Below are 27457 nucleotides of genomic sequence, written 5' to 3'. Positions count from 1 at the left end.
GCCATTGAACCCTTTATTTGCACAGTATTTATTAACATTTTTTGAAGAACAGAATTTGAGAAGTGCTATTCTTGGCACTCTATATTTCATCTTTGGCCTTTAATTTTGAAAGGGAGAATGAAATATAAAACAGTTTTATTTCATTATGGGGCTTTTAACATCATTTTCCTTTATGTTTTATTAAGCTCCAGAGTAAGATTAATATTAAGAATAGGGAAGAATAGTAATTATGAAAGAGGTATGTGGGCCGACCATGTGAACTGTGTGATTTGTAATCAGTTTTTCTACCCTAGGGTTTATGTCATCACTTGCCATAGGTGTACAGTTTTTCTTTTTTGTTTATTTGGAGAGCCTAGGAATTAGACAGCCAGAAGTTAGGAAGGTGAAAATCTATTAATAAGAAGGATCATCAGGCATCCTTCAAGATATTTATAATTTGTATGATTATTTACAAAAGATTGGGAAATTATAGCTGAGCTATTAGTCCAATATGAAATAATGAGAATTGTTGACTTTTTATTGTTTTAGATGACTTTGGTTGTAACTTCTGTCTAAGGCAATGTATTATTATGTCTTGGGTGATTTTAGAGCTAACAATCCAGTTTTTATGACTTTTAAGAAATAATGAAAGTGATTTTGTATGTGTTAAATATGTTCATTATATCTTTAATGAAAACAGTTAAAGTATGCAGTTAACATCTATGCAGTCATTTACCTTCTACCAGTAACAGGTACTTTACATGTATTATCTTATTGAATCCTCACACTCAATTGTGGCTAGAGCAGAGTAGTAAAGTAATAAGAGGGAAAGTCGTAGGAAATAAGGTGGTAGCAATAGAATGCAGGCCAATGCATATAGAACCTTGTAAATCAGAATCAGGACTTTGGAATACTGTCAACATTTTAAGCAGGTGAAAGATCTGCCATGTTTTAAGATCATTGACCACTGGGAGGAGAATAGACCATAGGGAAGAAAGAACATGAAAGGGAGAACAAAGGAGGTTATTATTAGGCAAGATGTGTGTTTTGGATAAGTATGGTAGTGGTGGTTGGAGGTAATAAGTGGAAATACTATGACAGTTTTTGAAGGTAGAGCCGACAGGTTTTACTGATGGGTTGGATATGGGATGTGAGAGAGAGTGACCCAAGTTTTTTGTCCTAAGCAGCTGCAAGAATGGAATGTTCATCTATTGTCATGTGATGAAAATTGAGGAGTAGATGTATTTTGGGGGGCAGGAAGGGAGGGAGGAAATATGGAATTCCATTTTGTCCATGTTGGTTTAAAATGCATACAAGTAGTGATGTCAAGTGGGCTTTCCAAGTGCCACTAGTGGTAAAGAACTTGGCTGCCAGTGCAGGAGAGATGTGAGACCTGGGTTCCATCACTTTGTTGAGAAGATCCTCCCTACATGTAATGGCGACCCACTCCAGTATTCTTGCCTAGAGAATTCCCATGGACAGAGAAGCCTGGCAGGCTACAGTCTGTGGGGTCACAAAGAGTCAGACACAACTGAAGCACTTAGCACACACCCACACACAGTGATGTCAAATAGGCAGTTGGATACAAGATATTTAAAGCCATGAAATGAAGAGAGAACCTAAGGAGTGATTATACATTTTTTTTTTTTTTTAGGAGTGATTATACATAGAGAAAAGATTTCTGGGTACTGAATTCTGGAGAACTTTTTTCTGTCATTGTAACTTGGTATCTGTTTCTTGTCCAAGTTTTCTCTTTCTCTTCCTCCTCTTTCAGTATATATGAGTGAATTAAAATTGCCCGTATTTCCAATATAATCTAATGCATCACATTTCTAAAATAGTCTTAATTTGTACCTAAAATAGTAATGCAAACATATTTATATATTGCTTTGAACTTTGTAAAGAACTGTATGAAATATCTGATGTGTGCCAGTACTGTGCGAGGTACTTCTCAATGTATTATCTGTTTGAATTTTGTAGATGATTGATTGTGTAAATGGAAGTAGTGATATATCTGGCAGATCATAACTTCAGAGAAACCATTCTTCTGAGTTTATATGTTGCTTCAGTTTGTATATATATATACACACACATATATACTTTTTAAATTAATGAGAGCATAAAGGTAAAGATTGTAATTGATATTGTGTAGTAGAAAGAACATTGGATCAGGTGTCTGGCCTTGTCACTGAATAGCTATGGGGAAGGGATTTAGATTTTTCTTGGGTCCTGTTTCCCATCTGTGGAAAAATAATAGGATTAAGTTTGAGGAGGGATTCAGTCAAGGGGTCTCAGCCAGTAAGTAGATTGGTAATAGTTGTTTTGATTTATGCCTCTATATCCACACTATTCAGTGCTGTAGCCTCTAGCCATATGTAGCTATTTAAAGTTAAATTATTTAAAATTTGATTGCTCAGTTGCACTTGGCACATTTCAAGTGCTCAATAACCACATATGTCTAGTTGCTACTGTTTTGAACAGTGCAGCTGAGTTACATTTCATCATTGAAGAAAGTTTTTTAGACAGCACTGCTTTATACATCCATTGTTCTAACAGGTTTCTTTGAAATGTGTAGTTTATTTGAACTTATTTTTCCATCTTGCCAACGAACTGGAAATAGCAAAAATTAAAAATAATTTATTCTTTTATGGGATAAAAATGCATGTAGCTCATTTTCACAGTATCGTGTGTCTAAGTACTTAAAAATTATAACCAGAAGAGCTTTCATAGCACTATTAAGAAATTTTCATTAGAATCTATCGATGGCAACCTTTCATGTTCAATTTCTGTATAGAAACAAATGTTTTTGAAAACTAAATGCTAATAATTAAAAAAATAGTAATATTTTGCTATTATGTGTGATAGGAGATGTAAAATACTAGTTTTAAAATGATTTAGTATCATTAAAATTAAAGTGGCTTCAGAATGCAGGATTTGTGGTTGTAGAAACTATTTTTCTCCCCTCTTTCTGGTTCCTGAACAGAAAAAGGGAATACACCGTTGTACAAAATGCAGACTGCAATTTTTAACATGCAAAGAGAAAATGGATCACAAGACTCAGCATCATCGGACATTTATAAAACCTAAACAACTAGAAGGATTGCCTCCTGGAACAAAAGTGAGTTCAAATATGTTGTATTTTAACATTTTGTATGATAATAGACATTAACTCCTGCCTGGTTTTATTTGTTGGATATAATACTTTAAAAATGATTTGTGATTTAATTAAGACTTTAATTTTAAATTTCACTGTTCTATGTTTAGGGAAAAAACGCCTAACCATTGCTTTTTGGTCAATAGTGTGTGCAAGTCTAGAGCGGTATTCCTTTGTAAAAAGTGTAACTAGATTAACTATGCTGGAGGCAATGGGTTGCATCAGTGTTACATAGGCTATTTTTGAGCTATTCCTGTTGGCAGTGTATTTGTCATTTTTATCTGTTGAACTGTAAGATGCTTGAGGAATCATGTTTTATTTATCTTTGTATCCTCAGCATCTGGTATAGTGCCTGTTGAATGCTGTAGGTTCTTAGGTGTTTATTGAAGGTATTACTGATTCTACTCTTAGAGATGCAAGTTCTGCTGCTGGATAGCATTATGTTTTAAGTGAACCAACACATGTCTGACTGCATACTGATGATTGTAATTTACTTTTCCCTTTTTGCCTTATATACCTCTGTTTTCTCTGACTTCTTTATATACAGTCAGCTCTTGAATATTTGCTCCAGTGGAGGGAAACAGAGGCATGGATAATCCAAAGTGAAATAATCCCCAAAACATTTATATTTGGCTTTGGGTACTTACCTTTGAATGTGGGTATGTCTGTTATTTGAATTAACTATAACAATATTAAGCCATGCTCTGAAGACCTAGAGCAAGAGAAGCTATCCAGCATCCTTCCCTGCAGTCCATTCATTCCATGCTGGGACTAGACATGCAAAACACTAATGTAAGCAGGGCAGTCCTCTCTCATATTTTCCCTTAATAATAATAATAATAATAATAATAATGATACTAAATGTTTTATAGCACCTTAGAATTAGGCTTTTGGTATACTTTTTCATATATTCTATTATTTAATCCAGGCAGTAATCCAGTAAAGTAGATAAGGCAGATATTGTCCCTTATAGATAAAGAAGCTTAGAGAGGGTAAGTAACTTAATCAAGGTCACATGGCTAGGAAGAAATAGTCTTAGCTTTAACCTCAAGTCTTTCATTACTAGTCCAGTGCCTTTGTATGATGCCAAAGCACGTATTTTTCATGATATTTCCTCATAGGCTGTTTCTCAAATACATGGGGTATGTATAGTCAAATGGTTAGTGTGGTAGGCAATTGTGTTTTCCCATTGTCCACCAGCAAATATAATTTCTGAATACCTAATGATAAGTCTTATATTAGCTCCCTTTAAGGAAATTCTCAGTATTATTAAACTCTCCATACAGTGTAATGAATTTATATAACCCCTCTCATAATCTTTGTAAACATATATCCTGCCCAATGAGCCCCTGAAAAGAAGAAATCATGTTTAGCATAGATTTGCTTGCTTTATAGTTGTTGGTGATGCAGTCCTTTCTAGGTTTTGATATATAAATTTTGACCTTTGTGTTTGTGAATTTCTAAAGTTGAATCAGAGCATAGAAATAGCTAGGGAATGTACTCTTTTAATATTCATATAATTTGCTTTAACTGCTAATTATCCATTAATAACTTAACATATAACTGATATCAGTACAAAAATGTAAGATTACAAGTGAGTAAATATCAAGTTTAATTTCATTTAATTGGTATGAACATTTAACATAAATGAAAGACTTATCCAGTTATAGTTTATACTTGCCCTTTCCAAATACTTGATGTTTAACTTTTTGTTATGCAGTGATATTTTAACAGTAAAGTAATGATTAATTTTCTAAAGCAGATATTATCTTCATTTTTGTAGGTTACTATTCGAGCTTCAGTTGGACCTCTTCAATCAGGATCTTCAACCACACCTTCCATTAGTGCAAGCACTTCTACCCTTCAGCTCTCACCTCCGAGGACTAAAAATATAACTGCTAAAAGTCCCACAAAATCCAACACAAGTAAACCTAATATAACTAAATCCATTGCAAGTAAACCTAATGCAAGTAAGCCTAATGGAAATAAACCTAAATACAAATCAAAAATATCTAATCTGCAAAAGAAACAAAGCACATTGGCTAGTAGCAATAAAAAAAGTAAAGTCAATACAGCATTGAGGAATTTAAGGTAAACTTTTATTCTTGATACCCAATACTAATTTAATCTTAATTAGTAACTGAGCAGGAACATGATAAAAGTTTCATTTAATATAAATTTTACCCTATTATACAACTCTCTTGTATATTTATATGCTATCACTTAATGCCAACAAATAATAAAAAATGTTTTTATAGCTATTGAACAGTACTTGAATTACTATCTTTTTATATTCATTATAAAAATTATAGTATTTTTTACTATATAAAAATATAATATTTTTAATGTTCATTCAACATAAAACACTGGGATTTTGTGTTGTGCTTATGTCTTGTGATCTTTGAATGGTTAATTTAATCCCTTTTATTCCAGTAAAAAACACTAGCTAATATTAAATTATTTATACTTATTCTAGCTGTTATTCTATAGCAGATTTTTCAAATTATAAATCCCTATTTGAAGTTGTAAACACCTTAGCTTTAATTAACAGACCGTTAATAAGGCTCTCCTTTATTATATTTGTTTTAAAATATATTTTTATCATTTTCTTTGTATCTCTATAAGGTATCGTCGGGGAGTTCACAAGTGCATTGAGTGTTATTCTGAAATAAAAGATTTTGCAAACCACTTTCCTACATATGTCCACTGTAGTTTTTGCAGATACAACACTAGCTGTAGCAAATCCTATGTGAATCATATGATGAGGTAAGATGAGTTAAACAACTATAATTGCCAATTAAAATTACAGTTTAGCAAGTTTGTTCTTGAAAACAGTTGGCCCTAGTATAAGTCAGTTTTGCTCTGTGAGAAATAATTAGAGAACTTCTAAGATGATTCCTCGTACTATTTTTCAACATAGTAATTCATAAAGTTCCTGGAAACTTGAATTGTAAGAACAGTTAGACTAATGAAATTAAGATAGATTTGTTAGGGAAAATAGTTTTCCTATGGGAATTTTTTATCCTATAGAACTTTGAAACACCATTACTTCCAAAGACGGAAAAGTAATGTCACGTGGTAAAGAATAAAGAGTTGGACACAATTGAGTGACTAACACTTTCACTTTTCACTTCCTCGTGAAGCATACGTGTAATCTCATGAGTGTTATTTTCTTCAAAGCAGTCACTTTGTGATTCCAGGATTTTCAGTGATCTTAGATATTTTACTGGATCTTGTTTCTCTTTCTTTCTCTCTCTATTTTTCTCTATAATCCATTCTGTCTGTCTGTCCATCCATCCATCAGGCCATCCATCCTTGCATTCATTCAGTGAGATGAGAGACTATTTCATTATTGCCACTGTTGGAATTATTTTTCATTAATTCATTCAGTTTAGATAACTTCAGTATTTATTCCATGCAGAGAAAACTTTCACAGCCTATGTTATCTTCATTGGTGTCGCATTAGTTGAGGTATCCTTCAGGATGGATTTTTATTTTTAAAAAAATAGTCAAAAATTGTTCCAATATAAGCCAGTTAGGTTGATTATTCACTGAAGTTTTGCTTCCCCTCCCCCCCAAAAGTTAGAATTAGAGTATAACTAACAAAAGTGATTTTTATACAGATCACAATATGACCTTTGTGTTACTTTCAGGTCATAATCAACCGCTCCTTTACAAGGACTCTGCCATGTTTCTTGGTGGCTTTAGCACCTCTCTCACAGTGTTTTAACCCCCTTGATATCTAGCCTGACTTCATGATCCCTGACTTCTTCAGTTGTTGTGCTCCCTTTCTTACCACAATACTATTTTAATCTTATATATGCTTCATTTCTTTTGAATTCCCATTTCCCTGTGACTTTCTGGGCTTTGAAGTCCTTTTTCTGGACCAGTAGCACTCATCTAACTTTATAGTCATCCTTACCCTCAGGGTCATCTGTTTTGACTGTTGCTTTGTTTTTGTTCTAGAATCTTTTACACATTTAGTCTTGCTTACCTGGCTTAAAGGCCAAAGACTTGAACATCATCTTCTACTGAACTTTATGCTCAATTCTAAACTACCAAGTAGTGCTTGATTCAGATCAACTCTGATTCATGATCTTTAACTTGAATTGGGACCTGTCTTTTTATTTTTAAAAATAATAAGTATACTTTTTTATTCTTATCTGTAGTACCTCCAGTTCAGTTCAGTTCAGTCGCTCAGTCGTGTCCGACTCTTTGCGACCCCATGAATTGCAGCATGCCAGGCCTCCCTGTCCATCACCAACTCCTGGAGTTCACTCAAACTCATGTCCATTGAGTCAGCGATGCCATCCAGCCATCTCATCCTCTGTCGTCCCCTTCTCCTCCTGCCCCTAATCTCTCCCAGCATCAGAGTCTTTTCCAGTGAGTCAACTCTTTGCATCAGCTGGCCAAAGTATTGGAGTTTCAGCTTTAGCATCAGTCCTTCCAAAGAACACCCAGGACTGATCTCCTTTAGAATGGACTGGTTGGATCTCCTTGCAGCAAGGTAGTATCTTATTAACGCTTTATCTTAAATTCTCTTAGTTGTCACCCTGGCCTACTATAATTACACAGTTGGAGTCCATCATTTTAATTAATCTTTTCAGTCTCAAGTATTTTTCCTGTTACCTTCATCCAGGCATTGATCTCAGAAATCACACACGTTGCACTTCGCAGTTAACTCTGCCCCTTATCTCCTCTAGTTCTTCCCCAGCTTCTTTCAGTTAATTTACAATTTCGTCTCTTATCTGTCAGGTTCCTTTTGCTTGCACCTATAATCAATCCATTTCCTCTAAACCAGGCCCTGGCATCCTTTGTGAAGAATACTTCTGTGTGGAAAGTCTTTTGTTCTTTGACCAATACATTGCCGCCCCAGTGCAGCTTTAATTCTGCACTTAGTTTGTAGGGGATCGAGTCAGAAAATATTTTATGTTTTCTTAGGCCAAGAGTCATTCTGTTCCTCCCTCTCCCATTTATCACAGGCTTCTCATTTGTCTTATAAAACCTACAAATGCATTCTGTTCCAAAACATTCCCAATTAGCCTGTCTCCCTTTATTATGTTTAGTTGTGTAATACAACTATTATCTCCTTGAGAAGTAGCTCTTTATGTTTACCATGTCACCTAGCACATTACAGACAGCAAGTGAGAGTCATTAGTATAATTACAAAAAAAGGCTCTAATAAAATCTCAAGAGTATATTAAAAAAATCTTACACAGTTGGAACATCTTTGAAATAAGACTCTTACAAAGAAGAGCATCATTAACATTAATTTTCAATGGTTTTTTTGAAGTAGCATTATTTAGGTTTGATTTTTTAAATTATTGCACCTTATTTGCTAATAGCTTTTAGGTGGCAGTAGAAGTCATTTGCAAAAAACTGAATTGCTGTGTGATGTTGCTATTCTTCAACATTATGAATAAGAAAGAAGGCTTTTTCTCTACATGTAATAGAATTGTGGTCACAGACAAGTACTTAATATTTTTTTCTGGCAGAGTTTATTTACTGTTTACTAAGAAGTATGGTAAACTGATGGTGAAGAATCTGACAAATCTGAATTTGAAAACAGAACTCACCATTTATTGCATGTGTCACTTTGGGCAAGTTATTTAACTGATTCCCATTTTTCTTTTCTTGAAGAAAAAGTTACTGTCATTATTGGGGAAATGTACTTAAAATGTTTAATAAAATCATTTGCACTTAGGAGATATTCAAGTAATTATAGGTATTATTTCTAAATTGTCATTACTAGGTATTGTAGATAAAGCTCTTGCCTTTAATTTTCACAATTTAGTAGGAGAGATATATTTACCTAGTTTAATGTGATAAATAAATGACTGTTTGAGCCCAGAGAAGGTAAGGATGAAGTCTTTAAACAAGAAATAAGAAGGTATTGTATAAGTGACATTTCGTTTACGATTTGAAGGATGATTTAAAAATTTTCCAAGGAAAAAGCTGGTATAACAATTTGTTCCTATACAATAAATAAGATTACTGAATTAATTTTTATAAGCTATGCTTTAGTTCATTATATATTTTATATAGATTCATTGGCATGAAATAATAGTCATTAGAAGAACAGATTATTGTGATTACTTCATAAATGGTCTCCTGTCCACAATCCACCACTTGGCCCCTTTTCCATTTTTTCCTTTCTTTTGTTACTAACATCTGGTCAGGTCATTTTTTGGCCTGAAATCCTTCACCTACCTAATATTAATAGGATGAAGTTCAGATTTTCTGGAGAATATGAGACTTTTTAATATCTAATTCCTAACGACTTTTCCAGTGCTTTCAACTCTTATTTGCTTTTCTTGGAGTAAGTCAGTATAGAGACCTTCCTAACTGAAATATACTCCTGACTGTTAGCTGACTTCTCCATTTACCTTCAGCTTTCCCTCACGCAACCACAAAACTATATGTATTGCTGTTGATGTTTATCTTGTGGCAATTATATATTTATGCATATGTACTCATATGTTAAGCCAATGTTTATTAGGCATTTCTTCTGAGCCAGCTGCTTTTTGACTACCTTCCCCTGCTAACCCTGGAACATGATATTCTAAGGCAGACAACCTGCCTTTCGTACTGTATTATTAACTTCTAGTCTAGTGTTTTAAATAGTAGGCATACTGTCAGTATTGTTGGATATTTAGGAAACTGATCCCTTTTGTATTTCTTTGGAAGTAAAGTTTTCACTTATACCAAATCAAGATTGCTAAGAAAAGATGGTCAAAGGGAGTTTTTTCCCCCATCTAATCTTATTGAGGTCTAATTTATATACAATAAAATTCACTTATTTTTAGAAAACAGCTTAATGAGTTTTGATAATTATATATAAATATAAACAGGTGGTGATTTTTCAAAACTTAGATTTAAATGTTATATTTTACTGTATTGTAATAAAAATCTTAACTTTTTTTCCCCTTTCTTAGATTATTTACATATTGTTATTAACTTCACGCAGGTCTAGAAGAAAGGTAGTTTTTCCCCCTCTTTATTTATGAGCTACAGATTCACTTTTCCATTCCTATAATACACAAAACTAGAAGAATGGAGTTTGTGTAATAAATAATAGAGAGTATAATTCATTTTTATAGATTAGGAACTTAAAACTGAATTCAGATGATGAAAATTTTTAAAGTACCAACATTTTAATAAGGTGTAAGTTAGACAGAAGTGGAAGCCATCAAAATACCCTAAAATGTAACTTTTTCCTCTCCTCTTACCAAATAAAGCAATCTGTTTGAGGAGAAGGAAGAAAGAGCTTTTAAAAGTTACTTTAAAATCTCATTTAAAAAATTAATTTACTTGGTTCACCTTCTCTGGTAATCAGATAAAATCTTAGACACACTCCTCTGAGAAAATAACAGTTGTATGAACACATTTTTGCGTATAATTTGTGTTTCCCAACCTCCCTGATGGTCTCTTCCTAAAATAATTATTCAATTATTTTTGTCATATTACATTGAATTTATAAACTCTATGGTAGTAATTATCCCCAGATTGAGGAAATGACTTAGAAATCTTCTGAGGATGTTTTCTAGGGATTAAAACTGTCAGAGTATTTCTTTTCCCATACATACATGCTCTGCTTGTGATGATTATTTCTATCTGAGACTGAGAATTGACCTGGTGTGTTGGCTACTTTAGATCTATAATTGCAAGCTCCTGCTCTTCAAACTTCAGCTTGCATAAGAATTACTGAAAAAGCTTGTTAAAACAGCTTCCTGGACCTCGCTGCCAGAGATTAATTCAGTAGGTGTGTGTGGGGCATAGACTTTGCATTTCTAAATAAGCTCCTAGATGATACGATGTTATTAGTCTATGACTACATTTTTATATGTGCTAAGTGGTACTGTGCTAAGCTAATCCTGGTTTTCTAGTATAGAAAAGCTTTCCTTATCAGATTAAACGATATAAAAGAAAGCTGTTATCATTGGCTGCAAAGCTTGGTTAGGGGTTTTCTATTCTGTGCTTAGCGGGAGCATTGTTTTAGCTCAAGAGTTCTGCTTTAATTTGTTTTTGTTTTAAAGTCTACTGATAATTGCAAAGAGCTCTCTAAATGCTTGATTTTACAAATGGTATACAGTGGCCTTTAGCTCAAGTACTGTTACTTCCAAGATATTTGGGTTCTTCTCCCCTTCCTCAACACAAACATGTTAAGTTAGAAGAAGATTTTTCTAAATGATTATTATCGGTAATTGTTCATGTTATGGGCAAAAATGTTATTAACAAAATTTTAAATTGTTTTCAACTCTTTTAACAATTCAAAAAAAGAATTTCATGTGACTTTTTTCTTATACTCTTGAGTATGTGAAAGTATGGTACTGATCAAATGAGAATATGCTTAGTAAAATACATTTCACTGGAAAATGGATAACTTTATGTTAAAATACTGAATTAAACAGTATTATTTATATCATGATATTTTATTCAAAACTAGAAATTTAAGTATAGACTTGATGTATAGCTATAAATTAATATGACTTACCATATAGTAGAATTAATAAAATCTATTTTGTCTCTTTCAGCTTTCATAGTAATCGTCCAAGTAAAAGGTTTTGTATCTTTAAGAAGTATTCAGAAGATCTCAGGTAACTAGTTGATCTTTTAAATTTTTTTCTGTTGAAAAATTATATGACTTAAATATGCTATATATAGCATTTTTATCAAGATACAGTTCATATATCATGCAATCCATGTGTTTAAGTTGTACAATTAATAGTTTTGGGTATATTCACAGGGTTGTACAGTCACCACAGTTAATTTTAGTACATTTTTGTCACTTGAGGAAGACACTCTGTACTCATTAGTGGTTATGTTTATTTCCTTCCAACTCCTTTTATCCTTAAGCAACTGCTAATCTACTTTCTGTCTATATAGATTTGCCTATTCTGGACATTTCATGTAAATGGAATGATAAAATATATGATCCTTTGTGTCTTCCATTTAGCATGTTTTTAAGAGTTATCCATATTGTTGTGTATGTCAGTGCTTCTTTTTCTTATTGCTGAATAGTATTCTATTGTATGTATATTATAGTTTGTTTATCCATTTAGGTTATTTTAAATTTGAAGCCATTATAAATACTGATGTTATGAACGTTTGTGTATTATTTTTGTCTGGACATATCTTTTCATTTTTCTTTAGTTATGTATCTAGGATTAGAATTGCTGGGTTATATGGTAACTCTATGTTGAACTTTTGAGGAACTGCTAGACTGTTTTACAAAGTACCTGATTAGTCTATATTCTGTCACTAAATTTGTTTCAGCGGTGACCAGTGGTGTCAAAATGAAGCTTTCATGTATTTGCATTGTAAAATGAGAACAAAAAGTAGGGCTTTCCAATAATATTTGAATAGTGAAAAGAGGCCTAAAATATGCAATAAAGTGACACTTTTTCAGTTTTGAAGTAAATTTCTTAAGCCGCTGAAATTCTTGAAATTAGTACATAGTCATTTTAAATTTTACTTTTTCAGATTAAGGAAAGTGTGCTACTTGCTTACTGTGCAGAAAGAACTGTTGGTGAATATTTCTAAAAACATTGGTTTTACCACACGCTTAATTCAGAATCCACTGAGCACCGTGTTTTTCATATTCTTCTGCATTGTTTAGAACCCACTGCTCTTAATTATTTTGTCTAGCTTGCCAATGCTACTTGAAATATCAGTATCTTTGCTGCACCAAGCTAATATATACAGATATGGTTAACCAGTACTGGTTTTGATATGTTGGGTTAGTGGAAAATCTGGAAGAGAGGATGATACTATGTCTCAGAGCCTTTGTACTTACTATTCTCTGTGACTAGTTTGCTCTTCCCCAGACTTCTGTATGGTTAGCTCCTTTATCGCTTTTGGGTCTTCTGTTGTATCCTCTCTCCTATGCTTTACCCTAGAGTCTTTTATCTCCCCTTTATGGATCATTTTTTTCTGGATTATATTTCATCATCTCATACACTGTATACTTTATTTTCTGTGTCCTCTCACTAGAATGTGTGTGGTTTGGATTTTTATTTTTGTAAGGCATTGATAGTAATTAGGCATTTGGTAGATATTTGTTGAATAAATTAATGATATATTTAAAATGACATATTTGGCAATAGGTCCCATTGATTATTTTGGAACAGTGGTTCACAGGGAGAGGAAAATTTGATTGTTTTAAAAAATATATTAGTACCAATTTTAAAACATTTACTAACTTCAAGGTAATAGATTAAGTCATATTAGGTGTTGCTTATATTGAAAATTCTTATAAGAATGAAGAGTGTTATTACATTCAGAAGAGGTTTTGTTTGATTTTTACCTCACTGTTGTGAAGCTCCATTGTGTGTTTGGTTTTTAAAAAATGACTTACGTGATTTTAAAGTTCTGGGATGTTTTTCTCTCAACTTGAATAGTTCTCAGGTTGAAAATTTGTCAATTTCTGTGAATGGAACATATAAACTTACAACTACATAGAACAGTAGTTTTTGTAATTATTCTTTTATTGGAATGGAATATTCATTTTTTATATATTTACTACATATTAGGTCTGTAATATAGCAGACTCTGTAAAGATAATAGTAATAATGAGGAAGTCTTGGAACCAACCTTCAGAGAAGGTGCATTTTATTGGTGGGAGATAAGAGGTGAATGTAAATAACCACAACAAATCAAAAGGGAATTTAATAAGTGCACTGAGGGTTACTTTTTTCAAAGAGGAGTGAGATTACTTTACTTGGAATGATTTACATAGGTGTTAAGTTACTTGGTTTTCAAGGATGAGTATTATTTATACTGATAGAAGAGTTTGATAAATTTCATTTAAGCTGAACAGACTAAATTTTATTAGTTTCATTTGTACTTCAATTACCTTTAAATAATTTAACGTCATTTATATGTTAAATCTTATTTGATTTTCTTTTAAATAGTTCTTCAGATGCTTGATCCACAAGCTCCCATGTGCTTAACTCTAAACAACATAATAAACATAGTGGTTTTCTAAGTTCTCTGAAACAGTCACATATTTTTGCAGGCTTAATAATATTTTAAACCAAATTAAAATGTTTAAGCACATTTTAAGTTAGAGTCTTAATTTTACATACTATAATATGAAATTGTGTTTAAATACTTCAAATAGCAAATGCTACACAGTTTGATTCAATAACTGTAAAAACTATTGCTGAATTCAACAAAAAGTATTGATGACTATGGGAATTGTTTCCTAACCTTTTTGAAAATTTATAATCACTACATATTTCATTTAAGAACTACATTACCCAGTGACGTTTTGTTAAGGGAACCAGTAGTTTAGGTTCAAGCAAGTGGGCCAGTTGACATTACTGGGATGCTGAAGAACTCAGACTTTGGACTTTGGTAGTGACTTAGCCCTTCAGTTAATTAAGTGTTACATGAGTACCATACCAACCTTGGATGCTTGTGGTGAGAATAAACTAAATTATGTATGTGAAAATCTTTAACACATAGTATACAATGATAAGTGGTTCAGTGGTAAAGAACCCGCCTGCCAAGCAGGAGGCGTGGATTCAATCCCTGGGTCAGAAAGATACCCTGGAGAAGAAAATGACAACCCACTCCAGTATTCTTGATGGGGAAATTCCATGGACAGAGAAGTTTGGTGGGCTGTAGTCCATGGGGTCACAAAGAGTCAGACATGACTTAGCAAGTAAACGGCAACACCATGCAATGGTAGCATCTATTACATGATATATTTTTAGAACCTTCTCATTTCTAATTTTTTCCTCTCCTAGATAAACACTAGATCAGTGTTCTACTAGAGACAGACTATATTTTTTAGTCATCATTATATTCACAATACAATATACTAGTAGTATGCTGCTGCTGCTGCTGCTAAGTTGCTTCAGTTGTGTCTGACTCTGTGCAACCCCATAGATGGCAGCCCACCAGGCTCCCCCGTCCCTGGGATTCTCCAGGCAAGAACACTGGAGTGGGTTGCCATTTCCTTCTCCAGTGCATGAAAGTGAAAAGTGAAAGTGAAGTCTCTCAATCATGTCCGACTCTTAGCGACCCCATGGACTGCAGCCTACCAGGCTCCTCCGCCCATGGGATTTTCCAGGCAAGAGTACTGGAGTGGGTTGCCATTGCCTTCTCCGAAATGCAACCTTAGTAAATATATATTGACCTGTATATATATTGTACATTTATATATACTATACTTTTGTTTTGAAGATGGGCACAGGCTTCCCTGGTGTTTTAGACGGTAAAAAATATGCTTGCTAATGCGGGAAACTGGGATTCAATCCCTAGGTCAGGAAGAACCCATGGAGAAGGAAGTGGCAACCCACTCCAGTATTCATTCTTGCCTGGAGAATTCCATGGACGGAGAAGCCTGACGGGCTATAGTCCCATGGGGTTGCAAAGGGTTGGACATGACTGAGCAACTAACACACACATAGGCACAGATAGATTGTGACTTGTCAAAGTGACACATGTTAGTGCAACCAAGACTAGACTGTAGGTCTCGACTTTTTAGCTATTAGTAACTGGTATGAGGGAGAAAAGTTTATAAAACGAAAATACTTTCTGTCAGTAAATGGTAGTATAATTTGAATATGAAGAGTGACAGACACTTTCATGCCATTTTCTAAAGAATCATTTCAGTTCTGTCAGGTTTATATAACAAAAATTGGAGTGATCGTTATGACACAAAGAGCAAATCGTGAAAAACTATTCATTGAGCTGGTATGTAGGTTTTCATAAAAGATAAAAATGTTTTCTTTTATACTATTTGCTTTGTTTTTTATAGGGGCATTACTCTAGTGTGCCTTAATTGTGATTTCCTAACTGATGTTTCTGGCTTAGATAATATGGCTACACACTTAAGTCAACATGAAACTCATGCTTGTCAAGTTGTAATAGAGAAAGGTATGTATATATAATTGTGTTACTTCAGATTTTTGCTATTTATTCTAGTATTTTTGGTCAGCCACAGTATGTTCTCTTTACTAAATCGTTTTTCTCACTCATCATATTTCATATGCTGTTTTAAATATAAAACTTTTCTTCTAATTTCAGTTTCTGTTTGTATCCCAACTTCTGAACATCTTTCTGAGTAAGTTTAATTTTTATTCAGTGCATTTTACTTTGATGGATTTTAGCACTACTGCATTTTTAAACGTATCATTAATAGAAATGAAAAATATTAAAGTATTTTGTTTTTTTTTTTTAAAGCTGCTTGTTGAAATAGGTTCCTGCTCTTTGGAGCTCGTGACCTGGTGCAAGACAAGTTGGAATTTCCTAAGTTCAAAGTTCTGAGATGTTTTCTTACACAAAGGCAGTTAAGCAGCCAAGTTCATGACATTAGCTCTCATTATTCAGCTCTTTTCAGCTTCAAATGGGACTAGGTTCTTATTCCACCTTATCTTTGTGTCAGGTTGACATATCTTAACATTCATTTTTTCTTTTTTTCTCCAGTTGGCTCTCTCCAAAAATAACTTTTGTTGCTTTGGTCATTTCTTTGCTTAAAATAATTTGTGTTTTTCTCTGCTGTACTTGCCTTCAGAATAATACGTTCCAAAAGATATGGCTGTCTGTCTTTTTGTCTGTTTTGTCTGCTTTTGTAATTTCTTATAAATCTTAAGTTTTTAGGCCGGACGATTGTCTTTTCCTCATTCGTTGTCTGTCATTGTGCTATTTTTCTTATTTTTCAGATGGAGAAGCAGCCCAGAGATTTCAAAAAATGTCCAGGGTACACCTGGACAGTGTCCCCCTTCGATGAACACAACTGATGCCTGTTCTCTCTTTCCAAGGAATGTGACTAATTTGACTGTGGGGCCTGCTCTAGGTTGTGGTCTCAGGAAATCCGATCTTGGGAAGACTCCCATCCTTCATGGCTGGCCTTCCATAAGGCTGATGCTGATATAGCCAGTGATGGTCTCAAGGCCCACCAGTTGAGCATAGCTTCCCACTGGGGGCTTTGGCTCTTGATCTTAAGCTTGTGGGTCACTTCTGGCCAAAAAATAAAATCTGTGCTTCAACGTTGTGGTTGAAGTTTAGTCATTTTGGCTGCTGCCCTTTAATCTTTCTCTAGCATGACTACATCCAAGGAGTACAAAAGCTCTGGTTATTAGGAAATGCTTATTTTCATGTCCTTGGAACAACAGGTCTCTACAATTATGTTCCAAAATTTTACTTGCTTTTATTGTTATTTAAAATATATTACCCAGGAGTAAGTTTATAGTTTTTCAGCAATATCAATTATCAAATTTTTTATTTTAAAAAAATTAATTTTAATTTTAATAGATTGGTTTTATGTTCTCCAAATTTATTGATGTCTATTTTTATATTCTTTTCTTTAAAAATGTTGTTCAGTGTTTGCTTTGTTTTGTTAAGAACTTCAAAATATCCCCTAGAATTCTCTACAGATTTCCTATAGCTGCTTATTTATAGCTTTTTAATTTAATTTGGATGTTGTTCAGACCATTAAACATTATAATATGTTCTTTCTTATTTCAGAATTATTATTATTAATATTGTCTTAATAATTGTGAATTCTAAGGTATAAAGAATTGACAACACCTCTTCTTCCAGACCTTAAAACACGTTTTAAAGTTATATATTTGTACATCTAATACATAATATCTATTTAGCCATTTTAATAGTTCATCTGGTAATGTTAATATTAAAAACTATGGAGGCCAATAATCCATTTGTTTCTATCATATATAAAATGTATTTCTACATAAATATATTTCAAAAATTTGACTTTTGTTTATTTTACTTACATGGACTATAGCTCTAATGAACAGTTTTGATGGTATTATTTTCTTTTAATAAAAATTATATTGTTTAAGTGCCTCAGGAATTATTTACTAATAAAGGATTTCAGATAAAAGGTATAGATTTAATCATATAAATAGCATTGCTTTTGTTGTTTCATGGAAGTCCTATTACTTGGCCTGCACACTGAGAGCTGTATCTACTTAGTGAATCTTGCATTTTTTTCCCCAGCACAACTGAAAGGTCATTTCTTTATATTATACTAGTTTACTGAATTTTAAAGACACACAAAGTACCTTTTATGATCTTATTTGTCATAAGGGTTAGGCAGGCTCTGAAAGTGTGACTCAATCATGTTTTTTACTGTAAAATCAGAACTTCTTCAGTTTTATTTTGAAACAGATTTGAAGCCAATTTAGATGACTACTTATTCTGTAATGTGCTTCTTGCTATTAATGATAGAAAATTTGAACCCATTAATTTAAAATTTCCAAACTAATTTTTACTGTAAATGAATAATTTTTCAAAAGCTCTGAAAATGGCCTCTTAGTAGGTGGATTTGGCGTTAATGCTTTGTTTCCTTACTTGTCTCTAGGAGGTTTTGTCATTTCACCCTCTATTCTACTCAGTTTTTTAAAAAATTTTTAAATTTTCCCCAGAAACAAACTTTACATTTTTAACTTAAGTTCCTTTTTCATTTATGTATATTTGTTCTACCTTGGCTATAGTTAAAAAAAATATGAGAAATTGTATTCTTGGTATAATGATGTGGGAGTACCGATTTGTGTTCTTCCATAGGACTGTATCTTATAATATCAGATTCATTTTCTTCAAGTTTAAGTTCTTAAAGTTCTATCACGGATAACTTCATTTAAAAAAAATGGTTCAAATAAAACACCTTAGGCAGTTAGTACAAAAACGTGTTCATTATAGGCAGTTGGTCAAATTTTAATTTTGTGCTAACAAGTTTTATCTTGAGCCTAATCCCGCCTTGCTATCAGGTTATTCTGACTATTTTATTCACCTGATCAGAAATTACCATTGCATGCATGTGTGCTTTTGGTTACCATTAAATAAAACGTGAAATTGGCTCAGGTTAAGTCCATTGCTATTTTGAGACCCTCAGTTACCCGGTTTGTAAAATGTGAGTGCTGATTGTTCCAGAGTTCTGAGATTCTGTTTTTCAATATTGGTTATTCTTACATTCCGTTATTTGTTCTTATGATGAGATGAATTTAGAATGCTACTATGTATCCTTATCCCCATTAGCAGAAATAGGGACTCTGTGACCTTGAGAAAATTAAATGTTCATGTTATTCCTTAGCACATTTAACTCCTTCATGTACTCTTATAAAAGTAGTTCTCTTACACTTATATTAAAGAAAGTAATTAGGTCAGTTTTTCCCAAGTTCTGTACTGTAGAACTAATGTCCATAATTTATTAAGTTGGGGGGAAATTTTCCATGGTCAAATAAATTTAAGCAATGCAAGTTAAAGTTAAACTGATTCTTTGACATGGAATTTTTCATGCTGTATGTGGCTTGTGAATGTCTAAAGTGAAAAAATGAAGTGAAAGTGTTAGTTGCTCATTCGTGTCTGATGAACTGTAGCCTTCCAGGCTCCTCTGTCCATGGAATTCTCCAGGCAGTAGTACTGGAGTGGTTTGCCAATTCCTCCTCCAGGGGATCTTCTCAACCCAGGGATTGAACCCAGGTCTCCCGTGCTGTGGGCAGATTCTTTACTGTCTGAGCTACCAGGGAAGCCCCCTAAGAGAAATATTTATTTGACCTTAGAATTTTTTTCTTTGAATAATTATGAACTTCTTAATCTCCTTGGAATAGTGTGTGGAATACTCATCTGGAGTCCTTCAGATTTTATGAACTGGGAAATAAAAAGCAGCTGTGTAGGGTGTTGCCCAAGATGGGTTTCTAGACATTTCACTTAGGTTATGAATCATTTGTAAGATAGAGTTTGTAAATAGATGCTAGCAATATACATTTTCATATTTTTAGAAATTTTATCAGAAAAATGATAACCTCCTTATTATGTTTGTAAAATCTATTAACTGCATAACAGAGACCAGTTAATAGTTTATTCTGCCTCTGATTACAACAGTAAGGGATTTTTTTTTGTTGGAGAGTATGGTTACTTTACATGATTTAACACTAAGAAGCTTAAGAATCTTTCATTTATTTCTGGCTTCTATCTGTAACTCTTTATGCTTAGCTTATCAGTCTACCCACTCACCTACTTTTCTTGAGACTTATTTTCAGCCTTTTATATTATCTGTTAAGGAGTTTCCTATGTAGTAAAGTTTTACTTCCTATTTAAACAGCCTCAGGAGGTCTTCTTTGACAGAAAGATTAGATGATTTGAAACCCAGCTTCATTTTAAACCCTCTCAGACCCTTAAAGGTACAGTATGGTATAGTAAGCACAGGCTCTGCAGTTGGTTGCCTAGTTTGGAGTTCCTACCCTGCTGTTTATCACAACATGTGTGACTTTGGGTAGGTTACAGATTCCTGTGCCTCATTTCCCATTTGTAAAATACATATAAACAACTACCTGTTCATAAACTGTAGAGGGAATTAAGTGAGTTAATATATGTATATGGTATTTAGAAAATGATTGGCACATAGGAAGCAGCACTATGTAAGTGTAAATTTATCTTCTTCTTACGACTTTTCATGATTTCACCTGTCTGCATTTTATTCAGATAGAATTATCCTAATCTTCAGCCTGCTTTTCATTCTAACTCCTCATACCATTTTCACAAATCATTTATATTAAGTGTACCTAACCCAGTAAATATTTCTTAAGAGCCAGTCATCTGAATCATGTATTAGTTATAACATTAGATTTTTAGTGTCTAAAGCTCAATAAACTTGTATTTTTTAAGGAATGGTTATGAATGCTCCTAGGTTCACCTGTCTTAGTTTCCCCTAAATTATACTGCCACACTATATAGTTCATTTCATATTTTCAGCCTCCCTTGCTGGTTTTGAGATCCTTGTAGAGCCTCACTCTAATCTCTTTGGTACTTATCCACCTGGAAGAGCTTACCTTCCTCTACAAACATGGAGAAGCTATTATGCTTCTCTTTTTCTATATCATTTATTGAAGTGTAGGAACCTACTGTTTTTAATCTTCCACACTGAAAGGTATCTTTATCCTTACTTCTGTATAGTGTTGAGAAAGTAGTACAGCTTTGAAATAAGGCAGCTCTGGGTTTAAATCCTAGTTGTGTATCTAACCAGCTCTGTAGCCTTGTGAAAATTACTTCACTTTATCTTCCTTATTTGTGAAATTTATGTAACAGTCTTGCAGGGTGGCTATAAGAAATAGAGATAATCTGTGGACATTAAATTATTAATTTAAATTATGTAAATAAAATTATTTGGCACTATCCTGACTAAAAGTAATCATTCAGTAAATGCATGCTCTTGGTGCCATTGTTGCTCTACTGCTGCTGGTGCTATTACCACTTCTAGTTACTGCTGTTCCTGCTGCTGCTCCAGCTGTTACTGCTGTTAATAATGTTATTACAGCTACTACTTTCAGGAGACTGGGAACTGCGTATCAGTGAAATCTCATTATTGAGAGTTTCAGTAGCAATCCATCTGTACAGTTATTTGTAATTTGGGTTGATAGTTCACGGATCTTGGAGTATATTCCTCCAAACTGCTGGATGGATGGCATTTATTGCAGTGTTCACTTGCGCTTTATATAATTCTCAAATTTTAGAATTTGATTGTACTTCTGACTTTTCCTGTCTAAAGACTGTGAAACAACAAACACCCTTGTTGTAAACTAGTATGTAATCTCTGTTTAAAAGGACAGCTTTTTTTTTTTTTTTGAGCTTATAGAAGCTCTTTTTTAAAGAAAACCTTTTATTAATTATTAATCATTTTGAATCATCTTGGTTACTTACCTAGTATTACTAAGTTTATGAAAATGTGTAACTATGCTAGCTATCAATAGTAAAGGGGCTCCTCCTTTTGTAGACCTTTGAAATATTTTTATAAACCTACTTTTCTCATATGTGACATTGTAACTCAATCATGGAATTGCCCTTTTCTATGTGTTAATCTCCTATTGTATTTTTCCCTTTCTTCATCTTCTTCTATATATCTACCAAGATAGATTAATTATAACATAGATTGGAAGTAAAATTTTAAATTTTGCAACATTTGTTTTCTTGACAAAAAGTTGAGAATAGGATTTTCTCTTTAGCAGTCTTCAGAGCATAAGAATCCATAGTAAGGCCGTAATAAATCAAGCTTGGAAAACTTGGCTATTTAGCCAAAGTGTGTGTTTATTGACTGAAATAAATGTCCTAAAAGCCACAATTTGAAGTGACTATCAAAGTTGTTTTAGTTCCCTCAATGACTTCCAGTTGTGTTCTAAGCAGAGTATAATGTAAAGGCACTGACCGGAGTCAAAATATCAGAGTTCAAAACCCAGCTGTCTCACTTCATGTTCAAGTTACATAATTCAAGTTCAAGCTCTCTCATTTCATGTTCAAGTTCAGTTTATTCATCATGTAAATAATCTGTACATGATTATTTTGAGGATTTGAAAGAGGTAAAATGTGTTTTATAGATTAAAATGTTTTATATTTGATTAAATTCCCCTAATATAAAGAGTACTAGGAAAAATGGAAACATAAAGCTGACTTTCCTTGAAACTGAATTTCTCGTATTTCTGGCTACTAAACTTTATATTTAACATCAGTGGTAACTACATGGCTCTTTCATAGTATAATATAGATATTATTATTCACATATTCATTGATACCAAACATTGATTCCCTGCCTTCAGTGTGCAAGACTCTTTGTCAAGTGCTGGAATTTGAAACATGAAAAAGATATAGTTCATGCCACCAGAATAACTGCAGGATAGGCAATCGGAAATGGAGACACGGAATCCACATCTTCACAGGGCCACACAGTAAACTGATTTCATAATTAGTTAAACCCCCAATACATGTATATATATCATTATATGATTTTTGTGAAATGCTGTACCAGAAGAGAATAGGACTTGTTCCAAAGAGAAATATCATTTTATTATACCGTTGTCAGCTAAACCAGTGTCATTAACTTTCATAAATGCAAACAGATAGTACTTTTAGAAGCAGAATGGCACCCTTTTAAAAATAAGTTTTATATTTGAAAATAATATATCTGTTAAAAAATGTTTACTTCTACTAACTTTATTTCCATTGAATTTGTAAAGAGTCATTGCATTATTTTCCTCTGAAGTTCTGAACTTACTTGGAGGAATTATTGATCATAATCCAAGTCACTAGGCATTTTAAATGTTCAAAATTGTCAGTGTCATATTTCATATATTTAGTTTAGCAGGGAAAAAAAACTGATTTCATCTATGAGATACACAGAATTTATTTTGGGCTTTTTTCTTTCTCTAAACTTTTGAAATATAACTGGGATTGGAGATAATAAAGGGTCATACCCTTAGATTATTTTATCCTACCATGGATGTTATTATCTCATTACTGTCTCAAATCAGATCTTTAGTAACTGTAAAGTTGGGTTTCCTTTTCAAAGTGGATACAATATACTTGCCCCTGGTATATAATTGCAAGTTAGTAAGTAGAAGCTGTGTATCAAAACACAGTGGTTTCTGGCATTTCAGACTTCTGCCTGTGATAGCTGTTAATCAGGAAATGATGGGAGACCCATTGAAAGGGAAAGATAAATGAGATTTGGGGTCATCCTTCATTTAGGGCAAACTCTACCGACTTCTATCAGTGTTTCTGTGTTTACTACCATTTTTTCAGTTTCCTGATTCTGAGGATAGTTTGTATATGCATTATAAGTATTCAGGGCCTAATTCAATATTGTCATAAAATTCTTAAAAAATGAAGTAAAATTATAGCCCAAATAGGTATTAGAATCTGCCTCCACTGAGGGTCTTATCTTTTGCTTCATGTTATTACATATAAGTATTTTGTTTTTCTTAATTCTTTGTCTTTACCTGGTTCTTTCCTCTGTCCACCTGAAATGATTTTTTACTCTTATCTTCCCTGGTGACCAAATCATACCCATGTCTTTAGAAAAGGGTAGATAATTTCATACTAGAGTAAATTGATGAATGAGCAATGAAAATGAATACCTAATATATTTTGTTTGAGGAAGGGGGAAGTATGGCAGAAGAATCTCAAAATATAGAAGATATTTAGGTAAAAAACTTGAAGAGCCTGTGTAGCACACTCAAATTCTAGACAGTAAGATTGATTCCTGACCTCAACCCATGGTTGTAATAATAGCTAACATTAAGTACATACACTGTGTCTTTTACATTTATTTGTTTAATTCTCACAAACCAGTGAGATATACACTGTTCTTGTCCCAATTTTATGGATGAGACAGCTGAGATACAGGTTAAGTCATTTGCCCAAAGTCACATAGCTGTTAAGAGCCTCAATTTAAATTATGGTCATCTGTCTTGAGAGACTAAACTAAAAAGTACTATAGCCTATTGCTTCCCTGATTGTGCTTGTGGTTCCAAATGTACTTTCCTGCCTTGTTTACTCTCCATGAGTGTATGGATGGGCTTGAGCTTCAAAGTGAAGGCCCTTTGTTTCCCCAGAAGGGTAGGCAACAACTGGTACAGTTGTAACATTGGAATCAGAATCTAAATCTAGCTTCCCAATCTTAGAGTAGTATTTCTATGATACATGGACAGTAGGACATTTCAGCAAACAAATTAGGCATAAATTAGTCTCTTTAGTAAGACTGGATTCTTTGGTAGCTCAGACGGTAAAGAATCTGCCTGCAATGCCAGAGACCCAGGTTCATTCCCTGGGTCAGGAAGATCCCCTTGAGAAGGGAATGACAACCCACTCCAGTATTCTTGCCTGATCATATCTGAGTAAGCAAGCATTAGGAGTGCCAGTGACTTTAAACTATTTGTAGTTGTGGTATGCCGTGCTGTGCTTAGTCACTCAGTCACATCTGACTCTTTTGAGACCCCATGGAATGCAGCCCGCTAGGCTCCTCTGTCCATGGGGATTCTCCAGGCAAAAGTACTGGAGTGGGTTGCCAGTCCCTTCAGGGGATCTTTCCAACCCAGAGATCAAACCCAGGTCTCCTGCATTGCAGGCAGATTCTTTACTTACAGCCACCAGGGAAGCCCAGTTGAGATGCTGTGTGACTTCCCAATTTCTGTGGCTTTTTCATTGACAACTTTGTGTGTCTAACCATTATTTTTTTTTTGAGTCAAAAACTACATCCCATGTTTTCATTAAAAACAAAAACAAAAAACAGCTTAGCCACTTTGTTGTTCTTTATTCAGTCATTAAATGTCTCTTATCTGGGCTCCTTGACTGGAGCTTATCCTCTTCTGATACTGCCTTTTTCTTTTTCTGATGCACAAATCTGATCATACTTTCTTGTTAACCTTAGAATGAAGTTCTTAGCACACTTTACTGTGACACTCAAGACCTTTCCTAAAGTAGTCCTTGCTATTTCTTCAGTTGCATCATTGACTACTCTTTCTTGTTCCCTACCTTCTAGTCATGAGGTCACTCAGTATTATATCATCATCGTCTTGTCATATTCCTTTGTTTTTTCTCTGCTTTGACTTGCCTTTCCCTGCTTTGCTAGCCTCACCTCCTGCTGCAAAACCACGTTCACTGTAGTATCTTCACTGCTTTCTTGCATCTTTCCCCTTCATAATGTCTCAGTCCTTTGTATAGCCACAATATAGATGTCTCTCCTTTTGAACACTTCACAGTTCTGTAAACATTCGCTTCAGTGCATTTCCTTGACAACTTTGGATTGAAACTCTTAGCACAGTACCTGATGTATGTGCTACCTGGTAAATGTTTAGATCATCCTTTCCACACATCTGTTAACACCTCTCAGAATGAACTATGAGAATGGTGCACTGGGTGTTTTATTTGTGGATGGTTAGTGTGAATATGTAAGTGGAAGGTCTTGAGAACTGGTTGACTTTACTACTGGCTTGTTGTAAACCTCCTTTCAGCTTTTTTAGTTGCTTATAAATATTTTTAAAGATTACATTTTAAAAATCAGTAATAAAATTTTTGACTTTTAAGTGGTGTTAGAAGAAAAGAATGTGGTCTGACAGAAATGAATACAAGCATTTCCCCCCTTATAACACTTCCCTCTACTTCATGGTATGTTTATAGTGAATGAAACCTCAAATGAACACAGTGATGTAATTTACCTGTAACTTTGGATTGGTCATGTCATCTGCAGAAAAATTGCAAGTAGGGACATTTATTTCATTTTGAACTTTAAGGGGGAAAGTAGGTTTACATAGCAAAGAAAAATCATTTACAATCTTGATCTCTAGTGGTAGTTATTGAAATCCATGATGACCAGTCCTTCTGTTTCCTTAACATTGGAATCTTAAATAGTGTTTGTTTTGAATGCTATGCAAAATTTATTTTAAAATATTGCAGAATTCACAGGTGAAAAGTGTAATTATCTAATGGCAGGTCATTAGCTCAGAACTTTGAGCTTAGCAAATTTCACTGTCTTCTACCAAGCAATTGAATATCTCAAATGATGACTATTTCAGCAGGCATCTTTAATGAGTAAGATTAAAGGTAAGAACATTTTTTCTTTTCAAAATGTTAGTGATGTATTAGTAGTTGTTTAAAAATTTATTGATCTCAAGTATGCTTTTGTACTTACAAGATTGTGGTGTACATTTTAATGATGAATTTTGTAATTCAATGAAATTTCATGTAGTGTGCTTTTTCTAATTTTTTAGATTTGTTTTTCTAATATTTTCACTGGTTATTACAATTCTGTCCCTTAAGCAGAATACCAGTATGGTTAAAGCCACAAAACAAGATTGGGAACATAAGCCTCTTATTGCTAGTTATTTCAATAATTTATTTTATTCTCATCTACCAGTTTCTTAGCCAGTAAAATGAAGAGTAATAAAAACTTGTCACCAACCTCCTTTGCAGAGATATTAAGAAAATTCAGTTTCCCCAGTTGAAATACCAACAATAATAGTAACACATGCTTAATAGCTTTCATTTTAATTGCTGCATAAAATCAGTTTATTAGAATAGCTATATGTGAAAATGATTAGCATGGTAATGTTTCTTTTGCAAGAATTTGAGATCAGTCTTTGATAACATTTCCAGTAATAAGCTGAAAAGGAGAATTCTTTTATGAAATATTTTTAAACTTATTTTATAACCAATAGTTATATTATTTCACCTGTATGAATACTCTTGTTCACAATTAAATACCTGAGAGAATTACAAAACCTTTAACCTGGAAATGATAGACATTTATGTATTTTGTCACTTTTTTGTGCAAATTTTATTCATTTAGATTTTTTTTAGCAGAATTAGTTGAAAATTACTGTAAACACTGCCATATAGTACTTCAACTAAAAGGACTTGTCCTGTTTTAAATTATTTACATCTTCATGTAATAACTAAAATGTGCTTAAGTAATTTTGCTTAGTTATTAATATCTAGAAAAATAGCATCTATAAACCTAGTTTTTTTAATGTGCCCTTGGAGAATGGACAAGGAGGGGTGTTTGCCAACTCCATATTTTGTTAA

General features: G+C 33.4%; 1 protein-coding gene across 9 annotated transcripts in view; it reads left to right on the top strand.

Annotated features, from left to right (window-relative positions):
• Window positions 1–27457, top strand: part of ZNF280D (zinc finger protein 280D) — a 127074-nt gene that overhangs the window by 72578 nt on the left and 27039 nt on the right. For 5 of the 9 annotated variants that reach the window (XM_070377965.1, XM_070377961.1, XM_070377966.1 and 2 more), the window contains 6 exons: window positions 2963–3097; window positions 4917–5224; window positions 5759–5899; window positions 11668–11730; window positions 15903–16021; window positions 16172–16208. In XM_070377965.1, the coding sequence (XP_070234066.1) occupies window positions 2963–3097; window positions 4917–5224; window positions 5759–5899; window positions 11668–11730; window positions 15903–16021; window positions 16172–16208 (803 nt within the window). The other 4 variants (XR_011465660.1, XM_070377968.1, XM_070377967.1 and 1 more) reach the window with 4 other exon arrangements.

The sequence above is a fragment of the Bos mutus genome, chromosome 10 (genome assembly GCF_027580195.1).
Source record: "Bos mutus isolate GX-2022 chromosome 10, NWIPB_WYAK_1.1, whole genome shotgun sequence".
NCBI classification, from domain to species: Eukaryota; Metazoa; Chordata; class Mammalia; order Artiodactyla; family Bovidae; genus Bos; species Bos mutus.
This window is presented reverse-complemented; position numbering and strand designations above follow the sequence as displayed.